The sequence below is a fragment of the Armigeres subalbatus genome, chromosome 1 (assembly GCF_024139115.2).
Source record: "Armigeres subalbatus isolate Guangzhou_Male chromosome 1, GZ_Asu_2, whole genome shotgun sequence".
Classification (NCBI taxonomy): domain Eukaryota; kingdom Metazoa; phylum Arthropoda; class Insecta; order Diptera; family Culicidae; genus Armigeres; species Armigeres subalbatus.
The window spans coordinates 310,533,372-310,558,850 of NC_085139.1; the positions used below are offsets into that span (position 1 = coordinate 310,533,372).

General features: G+C 41.7%; 1 protein-coding gene across 2 annotated transcripts in view; it reads left to right on the forward strand.

The window, feature by feature from the left end:
• LOC134207912 (telomerase-binding protein EST1A) overlaps positions 1 to 17,514 on the forward strand; it is a 339,763-nt gene extending 322,249 nt beyond the window's left edge. For both annotated transcript variants that reach the window (XM_062683978.1, XM_062683979.1), the window contains exons 14-17: positions 6,496 to 6,646; positions 6,726 to 6,966; positions 7,125 to 7,264; positions 16,837 to 17,514. In XM_062683978.1, coding sequence (XP_062539962.1) covers positions 6,496 to 6,646; positions 6,726 to 6,966; positions 7,125 to 7,264; positions 16,837 to 16,973 — 669 coding nt within the window. In that variant the 3' untranslated portion in view covers positions 16,974 to 17,514. The remainder of the gene's footprint in view (positions 1 to 6,495; positions 6,647 to 6,725; positions 6,967 to 7,124; positions 7,265 to 16,836) is intronic.
• The last annotated feature ends 7,965 nt before the right edge of the window (positions 17,515 to 25,479 follow it).

The window sequence follows — 25,479 nt, forward strand, 5'->3', positions numbered from 1 at the left end:
TGCATTCGACGCAGTATACTGCCCCATTGTTTCCTATTAAAATTTGGCCGGATCGGACTATGGGCTTGGTAGTTATGGCCAAAATACTTTTTCTCATAAAAAAGCGCGTGAAAAAGTCTAGCTCACTTTTAATGCACTTACCCTAAACGGATTCCCTCACAACAGGCTGCATTCAACGCAGTATCTTGCCCTATTGTTTCCTATTGAAAATTGGACAGATCGGACAATGGACTTGGTAGTTATGGTCAAAATACTTTTTCTCATAAAAAAGCGCGTAAAAAAGTCTAGCTCATTTTAATGCACTTACCCTAAACGGATTCCCTCACAACAGGCTGCATTCGACGCAGTATACTGCCCCATTGTTTCCTATTGAAAATTGGACGGATCGGACAATGGGCTTGGTAGTTATGGCCAAAATACTTTTTCTCAGAAAAAAGCGCGTAAAAAATCTAGCTCACTTTTAATGCATTTACCCTGAACCGATTTCCTCGCAACAGGTTCGAACAATTCGACGCAGTATCTTGTCTCATTATTTCCTATTAAAAATTGGTCCGATCGGACGATGGGCTCAGAAGTAATGCCCAATATACTATTTTTTACCGCACGAGAAAGGCATCATCACCGCTAGGTGGATTAATCTGGGTTTTTTTTTGTAGGGACTATTAAGTTTCTGCAAGTAAGAATGCTTAGAATTTGCAGTAGCTAAATTTATTTAAATAGATCAAATATATACTTTCCACAAAGACCCAATATTTTAGAAGTATAAAAACAACATCAAATGATTAGAAAACGTAACGGTATACCATCCACAGCCCATTTCCAATCCAATTCAATATAAATAAAGATTTGAAACATCCCAATGAAGATGTGTTCCTATTAATTACTTTATCTTCGTCTTTAATATGCCTTCCAACTAGCAGTGCAGTGATAAATCATGGGCAGCACCGTTTAGGGACCAAATAATGCGACAGGAAATGATTGGTTTTATGTATTTGGACACACAAAACCCTCATCAAATGTACCGAACGCATTCAATTCTTCGTCGATTTTACGACTAACAACAAACTCTCTTTTTTCAATTTAGTAACCGTAACGCTTCGAGTCCCGCAGTAGTTTATTAATGATCTCAGTTCTCAGCGAAAAGCACCGCTACACGGAAATGCTATGCACTCTACTTCGGAATGACGGAGCATCCCGCTCGATTTGCATAACCAATTTCCCCCCGAAGAAATTGGTCGAAACAAGTTCGCGATCTTGAAACTATCCCCGGCCGAGCCCCGATTAGGCGATAAGATTCATACGATCCAACAGCCCCATCAGCATCGACCGATCGGTGACGACGTGACCTACACACCTACTCATTGGGCCTATGCTCATGTTTATGCTAATGCGATCCGTGTGGCTGTTCGCGCCCGAACAAGGCACAGCGAAAAATAAGAAAACTAAAAATAGAACATTAAACGATTTTTAATGAATCCCATACAACATCAACCTTCTTATGCTAATATGACTCCGGCCGCCGGCCGCCGGATCGATGAAAGCGGGCAGGGGCGGCCCGGGAGAAATGTGATGATGTGCCACCCCACCAGTGAGAGAGGTTCCGTTGGGCATTAATTTTCGATAACATCGATTAATGGATGACACAGCTTAACTAAGCACACTGACTGGCTGAGCAAAGCCGTAGACACGCTCAACTAGCGTCAATGGACCACAGGATGCGGCGTTGAAATGATGGATGAACCAAGCGAGATGTGAGTGAGTCAGTACAGGAACACAACAACACAATGATTTTGGAGATTGGATCTGGCCTAATTTCTGGGCCGGTGATGCGGCGTGGAGATCACCGGTGCTCGATAGTGATCCCTCGGAACCTCTGACTTACCTACATTCGTGAATGGAGCCAATTATTTCATTGTAATGGAGAATACCAACAGAGTTCACGGTGATCACGGCGACGAAAATGCCAGAAGAAGTCTTCATTAGGCAAGGCCAGCCGGCAGCCCACCAGAAAAACAGTTACACACGGACGGGATCGAACCTAATGGGAGGGAGGTGCTCGGATAGTGCCTTTACCGCTACTTTAATGGCAAGGTTCAGAATCGGGGCCCGAACACAACCACGTATTAGAAGAAAGAGCGCCGAAACGTTCTATTTCCCGTCCTGTGCGTTGTGCGCACGCTTCTTTGTTTTCCGGATCCATAACTTTGGGATTGATTTAGATTATGTTGCCAATTAGCGGCGCAGGTCAACGACCAGATCGGTAGCGGGCATTAGCGATCGTAAGGAAATCCTTTCGCACGCCCTGGGCAAATTAGAGGCATGAAAGGGTTCTCATTTGGGGTGCTAAAAGAATGCGATCCGCCGCTAAAGTTCGCATATCGGTTTTGATTCATCGCCCGGTCTGATTAATAATTTATACACGGGCCGAAGATTCGCGCATTCCGAGAACTGGACCGGGCGGTTGATTCTCGCACTGAAGGAAAAACCATAAATTGGGCTCGCTCTTATTTATGCAAATCCAACACGCAGTCTGCCGGTGGAGGTTGTTGTAAACAACCTAAGTGCCCCATCTCCTAATATTGGTTTGTGCCGATTTCGATACCGGGGTGTTTGAAGCGGTTGTGTTTGCATAAATCAGCGAGCCTCTTTCGTTGGACACGACACGGTGCAAGCAGCCAGCCCGGCATGACTTGTGGAGCATTTGTGACCTAATTTTATAAAATTGTACGACTTGCTTAGTAATGTTACAAGTTGGGGATTTTCTACTTTCAAATGATGGAAGTCTTTGCTTTTGCAGTGCAGCAGGAATCACATGCATTGACTGTTCTGAACGGATTGTCAACTGGTGTTGTGTTCCATTTCAAATATTCACCAGAATCGGGCGGATGAAATGGTTTAATTATTGTTTTGAATCTGTAGTTGCAGTTTTGCTACTTCATGTGATTTGTTTTTGTCGTAGCCAAGCAAATCCGGTCACCAACTTATTTTGTTGTTGAAAATAAGCGTTGGACACTTGCAAACAAATGACGTGTTCACGCCTCAAGAAACGAACACTGAATGATCTTCATTTATTTTCTTTGTCCCCTTCTAACAATCTAGAATTCTATGTCAGCCTACTGAGATTCAATTTCATTTCTTCTCATTAGCTTCTTAGTATGCTGGAATTCCAAATGCCTACTACGATAGAATTTCAAATTCGTTATTTATCATTTTATTTAATTTAAATACTATTTTATTTATCAATGTAACCGAAAACCGGAAATGCTTTTTTCAGGCTCACTTTATTCCCCACAATATTCACCGTCTCTACTCTTTCACTGTTTATTCTGATAAGCAAATTATTTGGAGCTGTTTATACGAAAGTATAAATTTATTTGTATTTTTTTATACCAGCGCATGTGTTTAAATATCCATAACAGCTGTAAATTGATTGCTTGTAGCTATAAAGCATTGACGCTGTCCTAAAACTGCTCAATTAATTCTGTGTAAAACAATTGGTTTACTAAACCATTAACTAAACCAATCAAATCCCAATCAAATCCCAATCCAATTCCAATCCAAATCCAATTCAAATACAATCTAAATCCAATCCCAATCCAAATCCAATCCAAATCAAATCTAAAACAAATCCAATCCAAATCCAATTCAATCCAAATCCAATCCAAATCCAATCCAAATCCAATCTAAATCCAATCCAAATCCAATCCAAATCCAACCTAAATTAAATCCAAATCCAATTCAAATCAAATCCAAATCCAATCCAAAACCAAATCCAATCCAAATACAATCCAAATCCAATCCAAATTCAATCCAAATTCAATCCAAATCCAATCCAAATTCAATCCAAATTCAATCCAAATCCGAATCCAATCCAAATCCAATCCAAATCCAATTTAAATCCAATCCAAATCCAATCCAAATCCAATCCAATCCAAATCCAATCCAAATCTAATCCAAATCCAATCCAAATCCAATCCAAATCAAATCCAAATCCAATGCAAATCCAACCTAAATTAAATCCAAATCCAATCCAAATCCAATCCAAATCCAAATACAATCCAAATCCAATCCAAATTCATTCCAAATTCAATCCAAATCCAATCCAAATTCAATCCAAATTCAATCCAAATCCAATCCGAATCCAATCCAAATCCAATCCAAATCCAATCCAAATCCAATCCAAATCCAAATCCAATCCAAATCCAATCCAAATCCAATCCAAATCCAATCCTAATCCAATCCAAATTCAATCCAAATCTAAACCCAATCCAAATCCAATCCAATCTAAATCCAATCCAAATCCAATCCAAACCCAATCCAAATCCAATGCAAATCCAATCCAATCCAAATCCAATTGAAACCCAATTCAAATCCAATTCAAATACAATCTAAATCCAATTCAAATCCCATCCAAATCCAATCCAAATCCAATTCCAATCCACATCCAAACCAAATTCAAATCCAATCCAAATCCAAATCCAATCCTAATCCAATCCTAATCCAAATCCAATCCTAATCCAATCAAAATCCAAACCGAATCCAATACAAATGCATTTGGTACCTGGTAAGTCGCAAAAATATAGGATTCTGTCAGGTCTGTCAGGCTTATCCAAAAAGTTTGAGAACTTCTGATCTAAACAACGTTATAGGAAACGGCTACTCGCCGAATCTCACATCTCTGGAGGTCGAGCTCACGATCTTGAGATCAATAGCCTTTAACTCTTTATACGTCCAGTTGAATTTCACCTTTCAAATTCTGCCAATATAATGAATTGTAAATTATGTTGAACACCCACTCGATGATTCTAATATTCTAGACAACTTTGTAGAAGACGCTAATTTTGCAACCGGAAATGCTTTTTTCAGGCTCACTTTATTCCCCACAGTTTTCTCAAGTTTTCTCATATCTTCAATTGACCAAAGTAATCTTTAATGAATTGTTCACGATTTGTTTCTTAATTACGAGGGATTTATTACTTCGACAGCATTACATCGCTTTTATGGGCCTCAATCTCTGTTATATCTCAATGCAAATCAAACTATTCATCTGCATTCCCTCTAATCAAATTCCTTTCATATGAGACACATAGTTCCATTTCTCTGTCAACTAAGACTCACCCTTGATACAGCCCAGCGGGATTTCCAGAAATGATTCAGAATGACGTAAAACTTCGTCTGATGATGGTGCCCATGCCCAATTGAAAAGCGATTTCGGCGAGCACTGAAAGCTAAACAAAAGCCTCCTAAATGCCAACAGCGAACCCATCATCACCAAACTGCTCCAATAGTGAAGGATAGTGGTGATGGGCGCAAGGAGATAGTGATTTTCCTTCGCCCATCGCAAATTACAGACTAGATTTTAAGATATGCCCTGTGGAAACTACATTCATATGGAGAGCGGTGGCTAATCTGTTGCCAAACTTGGAACGTTCCGACGATCGTGGAAGCTGCAGCATCCACCGTGCGCTCGCGGGCGCGCACACATGCTCGGATAATGCATATGGCATCAGGGGGGCGGGCGGCCCGGCCGCATGGTTCCGAACAAACTGAAAGCAAGAGCCCGGCCCGGCGGTTGTTGACCTCGACCCAGAGTCTTTGTTGACTGCTGCTACATTACCTATAATATGCTACTAATAGGCACTGCGGGATTTTCGGTGGACAAAAAGTAGTTATCAGCAATCTACAAAGAAACTATTAGTATATGAACAAGTATGTCAGAAGATTGAAATGGAAGAAAAACTCACTATCTTCCAGTTTTTTTTTCTATCAAACCGACCTACGAGTACTTACATATTTTCGCATAAAAGATAACCAAACAATTTTCGGTAATAAACACCTTTTGATATCAGCACACTAAGAAAACTCATAAGACATGGATGAAAATAAAATAAAGTAGAAAACAATCTTGTTCGGTACGAGAGAAATCTCCCATAGTTCAAAGAAGGAATGAACTAGAGAAAGACCGGGTGTGCGCGCCCCCTGAAATGCGCTCTTTTGCACTGAATCGATCATCGATCGTTTGTTGGTTGCCGCCTCAGCAGCTTGTTCAATGACGTTCGAGAGTTAGTGATCTTCCAGAAGGAAAAAAAAATAAGACGACCAATGGTAGGTTCAGTGTGCATAACCTTTCTAGTCCCACGTTCGATTATGGGGCTACGAGTGGATCGTTGTGCACGATATAATTAGAAGGAAAGTTTTGCCACAAAACGATTCCATACAGATGTTCGAAGAAGCTTTCATTCGGGGGCCTATAATTCTGGAAAAGGTTTTTTATTGTTTTTGGTAAATACGTGTTCTTTAATTCGAGATTTCGATATCGACATTAACCTATCTGACTAATTAATTAGGTTGATATTGCATTGTTAACGTTCATTTATTTTACTTTCGAATGCACTTTGATCAATTTCTACTATCATGTGCGTTGTTAAAATGTCCTTAATAATAACAATTGCAATATTATTTTTACCGTTTTTTTCTTTCCATCTATCTTTACAGGACATCCTATCGCAGAGTACGATCGCCCTGATGATCGAAGTCCGCCCGCGATCTCTGGTCCCAGATACCAACTGCTTCGTAGACTATCTGTCCAAAATCGAGAGTATTGCCCGGGCGCACCCGCTCTACCAGTTGATGGTTCCTATTGTTGGTAAGTCTTCCCGCATTTTTTTTCTTCTTCTTACCCTTCCACTCATCCTAATCGAAATTCCGTCCTTCCGATTCGGCAGTGATCAACGAACTGGAAGGCCTGTCCAAAGGAATCAAACCCGGTACGAACGCGGGTGTCGTGCCGAACGCAACCACAGCCGGAATCATCACGTCCAAGCTAGCGTCCAGCGTGTCGGTGTTCCCGGCGGGCAAATCCCCCTCATCGGTCGATCGGCGGTTCGACCCACTGCACGCCGAAAAGGTTGCCGCTGCCTCCAAACAGGCACTGGACTTTATCAGGAAGAAGAATCCCGCCCTGAAGTAAGTGACTTCCAACATATCACTGAGCCTCCTACTTTGTCATTTGTCGTAAATGTCTTCGGATAACTGACTCTGTCGACCGGTTTTGTAATCTTACGTGCATTTTTTTGTTCTTCCCGTCTCTCCACATCTGCTCTATTTTTACCCGCCGGGTCCAGATGCGTAACCACAAAAGGATCGATACTCAACACGTCCACGTTTACCGCCGAGGACGGTGACGACGTGCAGATGTCCAACGATGATCGAATTCTGAAAACTGCCTTAAACCTGTGCCGCGACCACACGGAGGAGAAACGAGGTAAGTCGGAAAATGGGCGCGGGGTGGGTGGCGGATTTCTCACTGGATGGGGTACGAAAGATGCGGATTTTGCGGTGTGTTGCGCTGTCAATATTGGTTGGAATGTTTAGCTTTTTGTTGTTGTTTGCAGCTTGGAAGTTTAATCATTGCTAATAAATTTACGCAAAACGATGGGGTAGTCATTGTGGTCAGAATACATTCACTGCGAGGTAGTTTCCATTTCTGTCGTATGAGCTAAAAACGTTTTGACGATCACTCATTATAAAAGAATGTAATTCAACCCCATTACGTGAAAATATGCAGCAAAACACCATGCTTTGCTAAAAATTACAAATTTGTAATATCTTATCGTATTTTGAAGCTTCTTTCACAAAAATTTAAAAAAAATCCTTCACTGATATTTATTACCGAAATTTGGATCATAGAAATTCAAAAACTATCGCAGCGAAATTCAGGGATCTATTCATAGTAGATTTCTCACTGGAATGCGAGAATTTGTAACATCTGCTTGCCAACGTAATCAAAAAACGGTTCTCGTATAAATAGCGAGTCGGACTTTCAACTAAATTCATTTTGAATTTCGAAAGAAATTCACGTTGAAGTTCAAACAAAATCCATGGCAGTTTTTCATTTAAATCCGTGCCAAACTTCCCAGAAAATTTGTGTTGTATCCGTTTCGGATTAAAAACAAAACCCGTCTAGAATTTCCAATGGAACTGGAGTCGGATTTTCAATTAAATCTGTCGGATTTCCAACGTAATCCAAGCTGTTAGATCGAAACTCATATCGTATGGAATCTGACTGATTTCCATAAAAATCCGTTACGGATTTCCAAAGAAATCCATGTCGGAATTCCAAAGGAACTCGTGTCTGATTTTCAACGAAATACGTGTCGGATTCCCAACAAAATTCGTGTCGGATTTCTAACGATATCAATAACGGTGTCGGATTTTCACCGAAATCCGTGTCGGATTTCCAACGAAATCCGTGTCGGATTTCCAACGAAATCCGTGTTGGATTTCCAACGAAATCCGTGTCGGATTTCCAACGAAATCCGTGTCGGATTTCCAACGAAATCCGTGTCGGATTTCCAACGAAATCCGTGTTGGATTTCCAACGAAATCCGTGTCGGATTTCCAAAGAAATCCGTGTCGGATTTCCAACGAAATCCGTGTCGGATTTCCAACGAAATCCGTGTCAGATTTCCAACGAATCCGTGTCGAATTTTCAACGAAATCCGTGTCGGATTTCCAACGAAATCCTTGTCGCATTTGAATCTATCGATTTTTTTTTTAAATCCGTGTCAGATTTTCAACGAAATTCGTGTCGAATTTCCAACAATATTCGTTTGAATTTCCAACGAAACAAGGTTTCGAGCCTCTTGAAGGGGGCTTCCGAGCCTCTTGAAAGTAGGCTTCCGAGCCTCTTGAAAGGAGTCTTCCGAGCCACTTGAAAGGAGGCTTCCGAGCCTCTTGAAAGGAGGCTTCCGAGCCTCTTGAAAGGAGGCTTCCGAGTCTCTTGAAAGGATGCTTCCGAGTCTCTTGAAAGGAGGCTTCCAACCCTCTTGAAAGGAGGCTTCCAACCCTCTTGTAAGGAGGCCTCCGAGCCTCTTGAAAGGAGGCATCCGAGCCTCTTGAAAGGAGGCTTCCTAGCCTCTTGAAAGGAGGCTTCCTAGCCTCTTGAAAGAAGGCTTCCGAGCCTCTTGAAAGGAGTCTCCTGAAAGGAGGCTTCTGAGCCTCTTGAAAGGAGGCTTCTAAGCCTCTTGAAAGAAGGCTTCTAAGCCTCTTGAAAGGAGGCTTCTGAGCCTCTTGAAAGGAGACTTCTAAGCCTCTTGAAAGGAGACTTCTAAGCCTCTTGAAAGGAGACTTCTAAGCCTCTTGAAAGGAGGCTTCTGAGCCTCTTGAAAGAAGGCTTCTGAGCCTGTTGAAAGGAGGCTTCTGAGCCTCTTGAAAGGAGGCTTCTGACCCTCTTGAAAGGAGACTTCTGAGCCTCTTGAAAGGAGGCCTCCGACGCTCTTGAAAGGAGGCTTCTGAGCCTCTTAAAGGAAGCTTCTGAGCCTCTTGAAAGGAGGCTTCTGACCCTCTTGAAAGGAGGCTTCTGAGCCTCTTAAAAGGAAGCTTCCTGAGCCTCTTGAAAGGAGGCTTCTGAGCCTCTTGAAAGGAGGCTTCTGAGCCTCTTGAAAGGAGGCTTCTGAGCTCTTGAAAGGAGGCTTGAGCCTCTTGAAAGGAGGCCTGAGCCTCTTGAAAGGAGGCCTGAGCCTCTTGAAAGGAGGCTTCCTGAGCCTCTTGAAAGGAGGCTTCCTGAGCCTCTTGAAAGGAGGCTTCCTGAGCCTCTTGAAAGGAGGCTTCTGAGCCTCTTGAAAGGAGGTCCTGAGCCTCTTGAAAGGAGGTTTCTGAGCCTCTTGAAAGGAGGCTTCTGAGCCTCTTGAAAGGAGGCTTCTGAGCCTCTTGAAGGGAGGCCTGAGCCTCTTGAAAGGAGGCTTCTGAGCCTCTTGAAAGGAGGCTCTGAGCCTCTTGAAAGGAGGCTTCTGAGCCTCTTGAAAGGAGGCTTCCTGAGCCTCTTGAAAGGAGGCTCTGAGCTCTTGAAAGGAGGCCTGAGGCTCTTGAAAGGAGACTCTGAGCCTCTTGAAAGGAGACTGAGCCTCTTGAAAGGAGGCTTCTGAGCCTCTTGAAAGGAGGCTCTGAGCCTCTTGAAAGGAGGCTTCTGAGCTCTTGAAAGGAGGCTCTGAGCCTCTTGAAAGGAGGCTCTGAGCCTCTTGAAAGGAGGCTTCTGAGCCTCTTGAAAGGAGGCCTGAGCCTCTTGAAAGGAGGCTTCTGAGCCTCTTGAAAGGAGGCCTGAGCCTCTTGAAAGGAGGCTCTGAGCCTCTTGAAAGGAGGCTTCTGAGCCTCTTGAAAGGAGGCTTCTGAGCCTCTTGAAAGGAGGCTTCTGAGCCTCTTGAAAGGAGGCTTCTGAGCTCTTGAAAGGAGGCTTGAGCCTCTTGAAAGGAGGCTTCTGAGCCTCTTGAAAAGAGGCTTCTGAGCCTCTTGAAAGGAGGCTTCTGAGCCTCTTGAAAGGAGGCTCTGAGCCTCTTGAAAGGAGGCTCTGAGCCTCTTGAAAGGAGGCTTCTGAGCCTCTTGAAAGGAGGCCTCTGAGCCTCTTGAAAGGAGGCCTGAGCCTCTTGAAAGGAGGCTCTGAGCCTCTTGAAAGAAGGCTTGAGCCTCTTGAAAGCAGGCTTTCAGAGCCTCTTGAAAGCAGGCTTTCGAGCCTCTTGAAAGCAGGCTTTCGAGCCTCTTGAAAGCAGGCTTTCGAGCCTCTTGAAAGCAGGCTTTCGAGCCTCTTGAAAGCAGGCTTTCGAGCCTCTTGAAAGCAGGCTTTCGAGCCTCTTGAAAGAAGGCTTCCGAGCCTCTTGAAAGGAGGCTTCCGAAACTCTTGAAAGGAGGCTTCCGAGCCTCTTGAAAGGAGGCTTCCGAGCCTCTTGAAAGGAGGCCTCAGAGTCCCTTGAAAGGAGGCCTCAGAGTCTCTTGAAAGGAGGCCTCAGAGTCTCTTGAAAGGAGGCCTCAGAGTCCCTTGAATGGAGGCCTCAGAGTCTCTTGAATGGAGGCCTCAGAGTCTCTTGAAAGGAGGCTACTGAACCTCTTGAGAGGAGGCTTCCGAGCCTACTGAAAGGAAGCTTCCGAGCATCCTGAAGGGAAGCTTCCGAGCTTCTTGAAAGAAGGCTTTCGAGCCTATTGAAAGGAAGTTTCCGAGCCTATTGAAAGGAAGTTTCCGAGCCTTTTGAAAGGGACTTACAAGCCTCTTGAAAAGAGGCTTAAGAGCCTCTTGAAAAGAGGCTTACGAGCCTCTTGAAAAGAGGCTTACGAGCCTCTTGAAAAGAGGCTTACGAGCCTCTTGAAAAGAGGCTTACGAGCCTCTTGAAAGGAGGCTTCCGAGCCTCTTGAAAGGAGGCATCCGAGCCTCTTGAAAGGAGGCTTCCGAGCCTCTTGAAAGGAGGCTTCCTTGAAATCAGGCTTCCGAGCCTCTCGAAAGGAGGCCTCCGAGCCTCTTGAAAGGAAGCTTCCGAGCCTCTTGAAAGGAACCTTCCGAGCCTCTTGAAAGGTCAGAGTCTCTTTAATGGAGGCCTCAGAGCCTCTTGAAAGGAGGCTTCAGAGCCTCTTGAAAGGAGCCTTCCGAGCCTCTTGGAAGGAGGCTTCTGAGCCTCTTGAAAGGAGCCTTCCGAGCCTCTTGAAAGGTCAGAGTCTCTTGAAAGGAGGCTACTGAACCTCTTGAAAGGAGGCTTCCGAGCCTATTGAAAGGAGGCTTCCGAGCCTGTTGAAAGAAGGCTTCCGAGCCTCTTGAAAGGAGGTTTTTGAGCCTCTTGAAAGGAGGCTTCCTAGCCTCTTGGAAGGAGGCTTCCGAACATCTTGAAGCATCCGAGCATCCGATTTTCAAAAAGATCCGTGTCCGATTTCCAACGAAGTCCGTGTCGAATTTCTTCAAAAATCTGTTTCAGATTTATAATGAAATTCGTGTCGAATTTCCAACGAAATCCGTGTCGAATTTCCAACCAAATCCGTGTCGGATTTCCAACCAGAGCCGTGTTGGATTTCCATCGAAACCCATGCGGCATTTTAAACGATAGCCGTGTCGGATTTTCAACGAAATCCGTGTCCGATTTCAAACGAAATCCGTGTAAAATTTTAATTGAAATTCGCGACGGACTGCCAACAAAATCCAAGTCGAGTTTCCAACAAAATCCGTGTCGGATTTACAACGATATTCTTGTCGGATTTGCAACGAAATTCTTGTCGCATTTACAATGAAATTGTTTTGGATGTCTAACGAAATTCGTGTCGGGATTTCCAACGAAATTGGTGTCGGATTTCCATAAAAAAAATGTCGGATTTTTACTGAAATCCTTGCCAGATTTCCAATGAAATCCGTGTTGTATTTCTAACGAAATCCGAGTCGGATTTCCAACGAATTCCGTGTCGGATTTCCAACGAAATTCGTTTCGGATTTCCAACAAAATCCGTGTCGGATTTCCATCAAAATCTGTGTTAGATTTCCAGCGAAATCCGTGTCGGATTTCCAGCGAAATCCGTGTCGGATTTCCAATGAAATCCGTGTCGGATTTTAAATGAAATCCGTGTCGGATTTCCAACGAAATCCGTGTCGGATTTCCAACGAAATCCGTGTCTGATTTCCAACGAAATCCGTGTCGGATTTCCAACGAAATTAGTATCGGATTTCCAACGAAATTCGTATTGGATTTCCAATGAAATTCTTGTCGAATTTCCAACGAAATCCGTGTCGGATTCCGAACGAAATCCGTGTCGGATTGTCAACGAAATCCTTGTCGAATTTCCATCAAAATCCGTGAAATCCGTTTCGAATTTCCAACGTTAACCGTGTTAGATTTCCACCGAAATTCGTGGCTTCCGAGCCTCTTGAAAGGAGCCTTCCGAGCCTCTTGAAAGGAGCCTTCCGAGCCTCTTGAAAGGTCAGAGTCTCTTGAAAAGAGGCTACCGAGCCTCTTGAAAGAGGCTACTGAACCTCTTGAAAGGAGGCTTCCGAGCCTATTGAGAGGAGGCTTCTGAGCCTGTTGAAAGAAGGCTTCCGAGCCTCTTGAAAGGAGGTTTTTGAGCCTCTTGAAAGGAGGCTTCCTAGCCTCTTGGAAGGAGGCTTCCGAGCATCTTGAAGCATCCGAGCATCCGATTTTCAAAACGATCCGTGTCCGATTTCCAACGAAGTCCGTGTTCGATTTCCAACGAAATCCTTGTCGGATTCCCAATAAAAATCTTGTCGGATTTCCTACGAAATCCGTGTCGAATTTCTACAAAAATCTGTGTCAGATTTATAACGAAATTCGTGTCGAATTTCCAACGAAATCCGTGTCGAATTTCCAACGAAATCCGTGTCGGATTTCCAATCAAAGCCGTGTTGGATTTCCATCGAAACCCATGCGGCATTTTAAACGATAGCCGTGTCGGATTTTCAACGAAATCCGTGTCCGATTTCAAACGAAATCCGTGTAAAATTTTATTTGAAATTCGCGTCGGACTTCCAACAAAATCCAAGTCGAGTTTCCAACAAAATCCGTGTCGGATTTACAACGATATTCTTGTCGGATTTGCAACGAAATTCTTGTCGCATTTACAATGAAATTTGTGTTGGATGTCTAACGAAATTCGTGTCGGGATTTCCAACGAAATCGGTGTCGGATTTTTACTGAAATCCTTGCCAGATTTCCAATGAAATCCGTGTTGTATTTCTAACGAAATCCGAGTCGGATTTCCAACGAATTCCGTGTCGGATTTCCAACGAAATTCGTTTCGGATTTCCAACAAAATCCGTGTCGGATTTCCATCAAAATCTGTGTTAGATTTCCAGCGAAATCCGTGTCGGATTTCCAACGAAATCCGTGTCGGATTTCCAACGAAATCCGTGTCGGATTTCCAGCGAAATTCGTGTCGGATTTCCAATGAAATCCGTGTCGGATTTCCAATGAAATCCGTGTCGGATTTCCAACGAAATCCGTGTCGGATTTCCAACGAAATCTGTGTCGGATTTCCAACGAAATCCATATCGGATTTCCAACGAAATTCGTATCGGATTTCCAATGAAATTCGTGTCGGATTTCCAACGAAATCCGTTTCGAATTTCCAACGTTAACCGTGTCGGATTTCCACCGAAATCCGTGTCGGATTTTCAACGAAATTCGTGTAGTATTTTTAACGATTTTTCGAGTCCGATTTCCAAAGAGATCCGTGTTCGATTTCCAACGAAATCCATGTCGCATATGAATCTGTCGAATTTTCATAAATCACAGTGTCAGATGTTCAACGGAATCCGTGTCGAATTTCTAGTGAAATCCGTGTTAGATTTCGAACGAAATCCGTGTCGGATTTTCATCGAAATCCGTGTTGGATTTCCAATGAAATCCGTGTCCGATTTCAAACGAAATCCATGTCGCATATGAATCTGTCAAATTTTCATAAAACACAGTGTCAGATGTTCAACGAAATCCGTATCGTATTTTCAGCGAAATCCGTGTTGGATTTCCAACGAAATCGGTTTCGGATTTCCAATGGAATTCGTGTCGAATTTCCAACGAAATCCGTGTCGGATTATCAACGAAATCCGTGTCGGATTTCCAACAAAATCCGTGTCGAATTCCAAACGAGATCCGTGTCGAATTTCAAACGAGATCCGAGTCGGAAATTCGTGTAGCATTCCTAACGAAATTCGTGTCCGATTTCCAAAGAGATCCGTGTCGAATTTCCAACGAAAACCGTGTCAAATTTCCATCAAAATCCTCATCTGATTTCCAACGAAATCTGTGTCGCATGTGAGTCAGTTGCCCAAGTAACATTTTAAGTTTTTTTTTAATTCTTTATTAATGTGTTTTTTTATCTATAGATTAAGTTCAACACCGTAACATTTTAAGTATTAAAACGCTCTTGAAGACAATAATTAACTCTACAGGAGTATTATTAAACCAGCATAAAACCAAATTGTTACTAAGGTTGGATTTCCATTAAAATCCATGTCGGATTTCCAGCGAAATCTGAATCTGTCGAATTTTCATAAAACACAGTGTCCGATTTCAAACGAAATCCGTGTCGCATATGAATCTGTTGGATTTCCATGAGAGTCCGTGTCGGATTTTCAACGGTATCTGTGTCGAAAATGCAACGAAATTCATGCCCGATTTCAAACGAAATCCGTTTCAGATTTTAAATGAAACTCGCGTCGGATTTCCAACATAATCCATGTTGGGTTTCCAACGAAATCCATGTCGGATTTGCAACGAAATCCGTGTCGCATATGAATCTGTCGGATTTCCATAGTCGGATTCCCAGCGTAAGTCATGTCGTATTTCCAACGAAATCCGCGCCAGATTTTCAAAAAATCCGTGTCCGATTTCCAACGAAATCCATCTCGGAAATCTGTGTCGGACTTACAAAGCAATACGTGTAGAATTTTCAACGCATTACTTTTTGGATTTTTAACAAAATCTGAGTCGTATTTTCTTTGAAACCCGTATCTGATTTCCAGCAAAATCCATGTCTTATCTCCAGCAAAATATGTGTCGGATGTACAACGAAATACGAGTTAGATTTGAGACAAAATTTGTGTCAGATCACCGTATCGAAGTAATCAAAATCAGTATCGGAGTTCAATTGAAATTCGTGTCAAATTTCCATCGAAATCCGCGTCCCATTTCTATCGAAACCAGTGAAGAATTTACTTTTAAATACGTATCGGATAACTGTCAAAAACCGTGTCATATTTTCATTGAAATTCCTTTCGGATTACCAATCAATTTCATGACAAATTTCCAACGAAATCATTTTCGGATTTCTAAGATTTCATCAAACGCCATCCTTGTCAGTTTTTCAACAAAGCCCTTGTCATATTAACAACGAAATTTGTGTCGAACTTACAACGAAATGCGTATTAGATTTTAAACCGCGTCGGAGTTAATCGAAATGTGTATCAGATTTTTGTCGGATTTCCACCAGAATCCTTTTTGGGTTTCCAACGATTTTTTTTTTCGGATTTTCAATATTTTATCTAACGATATACGAGTTGGATTTTTCAAGACATTTGTATTGCAGTTAGTCGAAATCCGTTTCGAGTTTTCAACGAAGTCTGTGTCGGATTTCCAATATTTTGTCAAACGACAATCGTTTGTGGATTTTCAATGAAAACCGAGTCAGAATTCGTGTCGGATTTCCAACAAGGTCTGTTCTCATTTTCGACAAAATTCGTGTCAGATTTTTGACGAAATACAACAAAATGCTTGTCGGATTTCGAAATAAATCTTTTTCGGATTTCCAACGATATTCGGGTGGGATTTGCATGGAAATCCATTCCAGATTAACAATGAAATCAGTACCGGATTATAAAGAAAACCCGTGTTGCATTTCCAAATCGTAAAGTTATTCAATGTGTGTCAAAATTCTGTCAGATAAATATATGAAATCACAGGATTGAAGTGGTGTCGATTTTACCCACAGTTCCACCAACCCAAAAATTTAGCCTGAACACGTGATGCAAGTGCAGAAGTATTGTATCATTATTCTCTCCGCGTTCCCTACATTGTGTCGACCTAACAAATGAGATTCCTCCCTATCTTTAACAAGAACAATATTCAGCTGGCTTACCAGTGCTGGATTCGCTGAAGATGGTCACATACACCCAGGTTTTTTTTACACGGTTTGGTTTTAGTCGTTTAAGACCTTCAGCGGCAATGAAACAATGAGTTAACCCTACGAAAAAAATCACAAAAAATCAAAGAAAATTTAGGGGGTATTTAAAAAACTGTGAAAGTTCAGGTGAACCGAGAAATTAATGAATTCCAACCGCGTAAAAAAAACCTGGGTGTATTAGAATTCAAATGTCTCTATACCTAGTCATATCATTACTCATTAGCAATTAGTCTACTACAGTCTCCCTTTCCTGGGATCCTGGCGCCAATAATGAATCGAAAAATCCAGAATGATCCACTTATTGTGTACGATTAACCCTACATTGTGTTTTTTTTCTCGACTCCTCTTTCTATTTTTCACACCTGGACACGTGCCGTTCTACCCACACTGAACCACCAGGGGAAGTTCGTTACATCATCCGGGACGTGGTCCTCCTGACGACGGATCGGAACCTCCGAGTGAAGGCCCTGTCCAACGATCTACCGGTACGGGAGCTACCGGACTTCATCAAGTGGGCCGGGCTCGGGTCGGCGTAGAGTACGTAGTTAGCCAGCAGTTCCTCCCGGATTCTCCTCCCGCTCCACTACTAGCCCCGCGATAGCCGAGAGATAGCTAGCCGCGAACGGACAGCGCGATGATCGAGCAGACATCCCCCCTCGGCGAGGGAAAGTACTATGATAATATTACAAAACAAAACAAAAACTTTAATTAATTAGTAGTGACACGTGAAAGTTATCTCGTTCGTTCAGTCGCTATAGGTTTTCTTTTTCTTTATTTTAATCATTTTTTTAAATATTCCGTTTGATTGCGAATAACTATAACTGAGCGTTTTATGCGAAACCTGACTGTTCGAACCCGTCTTTCGAAGTAATTTTTTTTTTCTGTTCATATTTTACATTTCTATCATTAGAACTATTTAGTTGCCTTTAATTGTGTTTCGATTCTAATTTACTCTCAGCTTGAAAGTAACTTATTAAATTGTAATATGTTTAAAGTTCGTTCGTTGGATCGTTGACTCCTGAGAAAAGGTACGAGTGTAAGAGAAAAATAAAATGAGCAAAGAAGGAAATACCTACATTTTTGACTGTTGTAGTTGTAAATATTTTAAAATATTATATTAGCAGACATTGTTTTCAGTTTTGCTGAGCTCTTTCTTCCCCGGTTGCGCTGCCCAGGAAGTGCGGGCAGCAAACGACGATGTTAATTGATTATATTTAAACAAATCTGTGGATAAAAATGCATTAGCGAAATGACAAAAGGAGGCGAATGGATTGTACGATGCGCAGACTGACGTATCTCTCAGCATATAGGGAAAAATGTCACCATCGAGTGACGATACATTAGTTTTGAATTTATTGTTTTGTTTTTAAATGAATATCACTTATTGATGACGATAACTAGAATCGACAAAAAATCTAAATGAAAATACGGAAACAATTTACACTCAAAGCCGTGAAATAAATAAGACGATTTTTAAAAGCGTTCGATTGCGAACCAGATCATAGCGATGATGACGAAGAACACTATCAGAAATAAAACAAAGGATATTTTTCAAAAATAATTAACTGCAGATCGGCTTAGCCCTAGGGCCCCGTTTCCTAGCTTGAAACGTATCCGAATTCCTTTTCCTATCGCTGATTTAATTACTGACGCAGTTCCTAACTCATTCTTCATCATGCATGCCGGAGAACCTCTATGGTTTTCGTGGTTTGTTTTGATCGACCGGCGTCTGTCAGTTGGAGTCAGTGGTCATCGCTCATCAGACAGTTTCTCACACGGCCGGCGAACAGGTCGCTTGTTTTTCTCCTTGGTCCATCGAACATCGACGGGGTGATGCGAGATCTGTAGAGGCGCTCGCTCGCACGCTGGATGGTTGCTTATTTCCTGTCACGCTCGTGTCGAAAAATTGGTGAAAAAATCCATCGCCCGCTGTGGTCATCAGTTACCGAGTTTAGAAGAAAAAAAAAACGGAAAATAATAAAAAGATCTGCGCGTAGAGATCTTGGCTGTTCTGTTCCTAGTTGTTGTCATCGCACTTTTTGGTTGTTTCATTCGTAATTTAATAGGAATGTGTCAGAAATTTAATTCATTTTTGTTCGTCTGCTGGTGAACCCTTTGGGGAAGGCCGCGACTTTGCTGTGATTAGAATAGTATTTTTTCCCTTCTTAGCGCTTCGATGCTTCCTTCGTTTTGCGTTAGTTTGGTGGCGGCTGGCTGATGCCCCCCAATAACACCGAAGTCGGAAACGAACCGGATCTGAGCACAGGTGATGATGCTACCTTGACCGACCTTGTCGAGTTAACTTTTGGCTTTGATTACCGTTTGATGAATATGCTTTAACTGATTCGGTCGGTAATTTCCGATTGAAACCGTAAGATTATCGAAGGCCGCTCGAGGTTATTAATTTTTGATTTTATTTTTAATTTGCTCGGAAGAATACGGACTTTGATGAATAGGTATTTATGATGTATGTACCAGGAATGAAGAGGGAAGACAAACATGTTAGAGTGAAGTATTGAGGATCTCATCCTCAATGCGTTTTTTTTTTGTAAAATACCATTCTTACTATGGCGAACAGTAAGATGCTGAATCTAAAACAAATATTTTCCGAAAAGTTTGTTTTAGAATCTGTTTATCAACTGTTCATTTCCAAAACGAAAGTAATACACAGCTTATAACCTATATTTTTATAATCAGGACGGCTTTTATTTTTTAGATTTTTTAGGGTGGGTGGGGGGCGTTTAAACTAGCCTCCCCTAAGAAAGTTATTTTTACGTTTTTGGGAAAACTGACAGCTTTGTCATATTTTCGTCTAAAAAAAAAAGCTCTTAAAGCTCTTAAACAGATATATGCAATAGGCTTGATAATGTAATAATAGCTCCGTCCAGAATTTAGTTTTTAGTAGTTTTGTAAGAACATATTTTACGCAATATTTAACGCAATAAGTATACGTAGCAGCTATATGATCGCCCCAAAAGCATTTAAAAGAAAGCCCAAACACTCATAGTGTTGTATACCGATCGACTCAGTTCGACGTTTTGAGGTGATGTATGTGTGTACGTGTGTGTGTGTGAATGTCTGTATTTGTGTGAGCAAAAATTATCTAAACTCTTTTTCAGGCACTCACTGTAAACCTCGCAACAAGTTTCATTCATCAGAGAACGTTGTTCCATTGTTCCCTATTAAAAATAGGCTGGATCGGACTATGGGCTCAAAAGTTATGGCCAAAATACATTTTCTTATAATGTACGAGAAAGACAACATTACCGCTAGGGGGATTAATCAGATGCTTTGGTAAACTTCTTTTTTTTTCAATTTCCATCTGAGTTACTCAGTAATGCCTCTTTAATTGAATTTGGTGACGAACAAAATTTATATAACATTTTAAGAGGGAGGGTTATGTCTTAACGTTGCGCCTAATTTAAGAAAAAATCATCTATCATATAAAAAGCGTTACGCAGTGAGAAGGGAAGGGACTCAAAATTTACAATTTTTACATTACTACATTATAGAAGCGAATTATAGATTTAATAATACGTGTCATAACGTGTTGGATGAGTAGTGTGTTGAATAACTCCTTGCCACTCCTTAATTATGAAAGAAATCTTAATGAAATATCAGCTAAATGAACTTCCATTTCGTTAATGTCACAATATGACGCTAATTGAATCTGTTCTACTCTTCTTTGTTGGTTTAATAAGTTCTACTCAGTGAATTTTCAACACCAGAAGCTAATAGTGCTTTTTTGATCATTTTAGGAAATCTGTGTTGCATCCATTTGTCTGTAACACGAATATACAGTTAAACCCTTTATATGACCATTAGTATTTTATCCAGCATCAAACAGGCTTATTGCAAGCCAAAAAGTGACCAAATTCCGTTGGTTTTGTAGAATATGACAAAAATCGATACTATGTCGAAAATTGGTCCCATACCCCATTGAAGCCTCAGAAAAAATATTTTTCTTTTCTATCTATGTTTTTATGGTGAATACCACCATTTATTGCAGGATTCATAATTTTGGCCAAAAATACCTCCTTTTTTCCTATTGTGACATATGATATAACCAAAGATCTATCCACCTGTTTCAAATATGGTACATGCTCTTTGTGCCTCATAAAAAAGATTGTGATCAAAGCATAAGTTCTGGGCCATCCAAGAAATCCTTGAAGTATGGCCTTTACATCTACACGCATAACCAAAGATCTATCCGCCTGTTTTTTTTTTTTTGTGGTGGTAAAATAGGAAATGAGAGAAAATCCTTTTTTTTTTGTTTTTCAATTTGTTTCGCAAATATGAATCAATTTATGCCTTGAAAAGGTAAAATACGTAAACGGACCCCTTAATTTTTGTCAAAAAGTCTCACAAAATTCTTGACAGGTACTCAGAAAAGATTCATAATAAACCACATGCGATGAAAATTATTTCATTTAAATCATTGTTGGTTTGCGGTAGTATTTACAAAAATAAAAAGATCGACATAAATTTTCAAATTTTATTGGAATGACAAAATCGGGTCGAAAACGTGATAAAATCGGCGGTAAACATAATCGGGGTGTGACAAAATCGGATCATCATCTATTTATCGACTTCAAAGTCGTATATGATACAATCGATCGGGACCAGCTATGGCAGCTAATGCACGAACACGAATTTCCGGATAAACTAACACGGTTGATCAAGGCGACGATGGATCGGGTGATGTGCGTAGTTCGAGTTTCAGGGGCATTCTCGAGTCCCTTCGAAACGCGTAGAGGGTTACGGCAAGGTGACGGTCTTTCGTGTCTGCTATTCAACATCGCTTTGGAGGGAGTAAAACGAAAGGCAGGGATTGACACGAGTGGTACGATTTTCACGAAGTCCGTCCAGTTATTCGGTTTCGCCGACGACATTGATATCATGACACGTAACTTTGAGGGGATGGAAGAAGCCTACATCAGACTGAAAAGTGAAGCTAAACGGATTCAACACGTCAACACGTCGAAGACGAAGTACATGATAGGAAAAGGCTCAAGAGTTTCTATCGGTGGTGACGAAATCGAGGTGGTTGAGGAATTCGTGTACTTGGGCTCACTGGTGACCGCCGATAATGATACCAGTAGAGAAATGCGAAGACGCATAGTGGCTGGCAATCGTACGTACTTTGGACTCCGCAAGAATAGAGTTCGCCGCCGTACCAAACTGACTATCTACAAAACGCTTATTAGACCGATAGTTCTCTACGGACACGAGACCTGGACGATGCTCGTCGAGGTCGAGGACCAACGCGCACTGGGAGTTTTCGAAAGGAAAGTGTTGCGTACCATCGATGGTGGGGTGCAGATGGCGGACGGTACGTGGAGGAGGCGAATGAACCACGAGTTGCATCAGCTGTTGGGAGAACCATCCAGGAAGTCTGCGGTGAGCCAGAATGTCGGATAGTAATCCGGTGAAAATGTTTCTCGACAACGATCCGACGGGAGCGATCCAGCGGGCAAGGTGGATCGATCAGGTGGAGGACGATTTGCGGACCCTCCGCAGACTGCGTGGTTGGCGACGTACAGCTGAATGGAGAAGACTTTTATGTGCAGCACAGGCCACTCCGGCCTTAGTCTGGTAATAAATAAAATTTATGTCAAGTCATGCTTACATTTGTTGTAGGATATCCTCAGTTATGGCGTTGATCGATGACCGATGCAATTTGTGATTAATTGAATCTGTTACACGAAAACCTTGGCTAAAAAATTGGAAATTTTTCATTAGCGCTTGGTGTGATTTGGCAGAACCCCGACTAGGGCTTCCATTCTCGGAAACGATTTCCCGGGAAATCATATTTCCCGGGATTCCCGATTCCCGAGATTTATGCATCAGTTTCCCGAATTTCCCGGGAAATTAACATACTAAGATATTTTGCAATAATTTTCTTATTTTTTTAAATTTGATGATGACGGATTTTAGGGTATCAAATACATTTTTTACTAACATCATCTCACCATTTATTTCACTTTAAGTTTAAGAATTTAAGTTATAACTAAAAATGCTACAGAATCATACGATGCATTCCAACACGTGTTGAAGAGAGGCGAGACAAAGAACCAGTTTGTATCTATTGTTTGTTTATTCAGTAGGCCCAAACGTCGGTAAGCGTTGTGAAGTCGAATTAAAAATTTAGTGTCTGTGGTGAAACAGCAGAGCTACCAATGTTCGCAGATATTCAGGCAAGAGCAGTGACCGCTTTGGCAGGTTTGTCCTATTATTGTCAAAAGTTGTAACCGTTCGGGGAATATTCTCGAGGTTTTACTAATTCGATGGCTTAAGCGCCACTCTCGAAGAGAGACCACCGGTCGTGTTTGGTTTGCCCGACTTTTTAGAGACTATTTCGCTCAGGGAAACTCTCGAACGGTTCGCGGAACAATGGTAATAAATCTCGTAACGCATGCACTTACTCCAACTCGTTATCCGTACGTAACATAGGGAACTCAGAGGGAATGTTCGCTCATTCGAGCAATAAAACGGAACGAAACGTAATTTAGTTTAGTGAGTATGTTTTATTGCCAACTGGCGTTAAACGTAATGGGAATTCAACCAACTCAACAAAATTCATTTAAAACCGTTTATATTTTAGAGCATTCATTCGTACTGGACGCGATTAGATCGTACGGAATGGGAAAGAGCAAAACATGGCCATGTAACAAAAAGCTCTTCACGTACCTGCGCAGGATTTTTGTTGACTCGATGCCGGCAGGAACGATGAGGCTTCGATGTCGTTGACGATGGCGACGATAGCTACGAAGGCGATAACACGATGGCGGTCACCGGCGTGTCCGTACTGCGATTTGGCGCGCAGCGATGGAGATGACCCGTGTGCGATATGGCCGATCTAAAGGTGCGGAGTGAGTGGCGGCTGGAACGGAAGCTTCCGATTTCGATCGGAGAGAGTGTTGTGGCACTTGGCCTGGATTCCCCGGGACGATCGGCTCCGCCGAATAGAGGCACACGTACCCAAGCGACCCGGCTTCGCGTACCTTTCCGGTTCACCGAGCGGGGAGTGGTGTGTCCTCTATCCTTTGGTTAGGATCGAGGTTCGTGGCGTGCAATTGACGACACGCAGAAAGACGAACCTACACTCTCTAAAACACTGGTCCGAAAATGTAACGTAAAGGACCTTTCCGTCGGCAATTAACGACCGACGTGGAAAATTCGCTACGATTGACTTAGCGACCTCACTCACCTCCGTTTGGCTACCTACTTGAGGCGGGCCTTCGCTTGGCACACGGGTCGGACGGTCCTCGGACGGTCAACGGACGAAGTCGTGGTGGAATACCACGAACGGAATCTCGATGAGATGATGAATGCCGCCGATTAGCGACAGAAAATCCAGCCGTACGAAAAAAGCGCAGGGCGCTGCGTGTCCAACACGAAATCACATTATTTTAAGAATTGCTCAACTTAATTAAATTTAATTACCTTTTTCGTATTAATTTACTTCAATAAAATTATCTGAGCAGAAAACGCAATCGATTGGACCTCGGTCCACTAAACTAGGAAGAAAAACACAGAACATTTAACACCACTTATTTTTTTAAAACTCACTCACTAATTTTACCTTCAAATTTAACTAAAACTACTCAAGCAAAATCTTAAACTTTCAAGAACTGAACGTAAGTATTTAATTCGCGCACTTCTGCTCTCCAGCCGATTCGTAGACGAAATGAGCGAGTCTGAGTCGTACTTGCGTCAAGAAATTTTGAATCTTTTGAAATTATTTTACTATTCAACTATTCAAACCTGAGCCATCATTCAATTTGATTGTAAAGCATATTCAAATAAAATTGCGCCAACCGATTGGCATGGCGATCGGAGGCATGGCGCCTGTTTGCCGCCTATTTGCAGCTCACATGCGTGCCATAATGAGTTGAGCTTTTATAACAAATACTATAAACTTGAAATTGATACAGAAACGAACAGATTTTACGAACGCAAACAAAACACGACACACGATCATAAATTAAAACTAAATTCAAAATTTATATTTGTTTTATCGGTTCTAATTGAATATTTTTATTTGAATTTTAATCGAAATAAACGTAAAACGTTACATCACCCCAAGCATTTTTATGAAAATTTGATCAAGTATTTGATCAAATTTTCATAACCTACAAAAGAAATAATAAAACGTTGCAAAACTATGAAAAAAAAACATAACTATAAGGAAATTGATCAAAGTAACAATTGCTAAAATCATTCGTTCATCAACGTACTAAACTCTATTCGATATTTACTCAACCGCACTGAAAAAAAAAAACCATGATCAAACAACGGAACTATTTCCATCAGAAACTTGACCACTTGACGAATCGCAGCCAAATGCATTATCAAAATCTTGTTTTGATCTAATCTGCACTTGGAACTGCTCCTAACTTAACCGAGCTGCAGTCAAGTGCATCATCAAAATCTTGTTTTGACCTAAACTGCACTTGAATCTGCTCAAACGTAACGAACTGCAGCCAAATGCATTATCAGAATCTTGTTCTGACCCAAATTGCACTTGAAACTGCTTAAACGTACTCCTACCAGGTCCACAATACGAATTCCACCATCAAAATTCAAAATTTGACGATACTGTAGAATTCTAACCAAAAGTTGTATGCAAGTAATACCGAACAGACCTATAACATCGCATGAACTACAATGACAGATTAGCGAACTGTCACTGTCACTGTCAGATGCTCTATGTACTAAAAAGACTATATGCCTCCTTGACCTACGCTAAAACGCCAGTCAAAGTGGACAGATCAAAAAGTGAGCAGAGCGGACAGCGGACATCTTTAACCGACCAATAAAACGGGGGGAGTAAATTTGATCTTTTTATACAAAAAAAAATGAAACGACTATTTTATTACTAAAAAAAACATTCTTCAAAATGAATTTGATGCTTTGTGTGCTTATTTTTCTCTTCACAGGTATCCGGAACATTACGGGCGGATTTACGATGGTGTGCTATGCATGGATGAAATACAAGATGGAGGGCATTTTACCTATTTCTGGATCTACTAACTATAC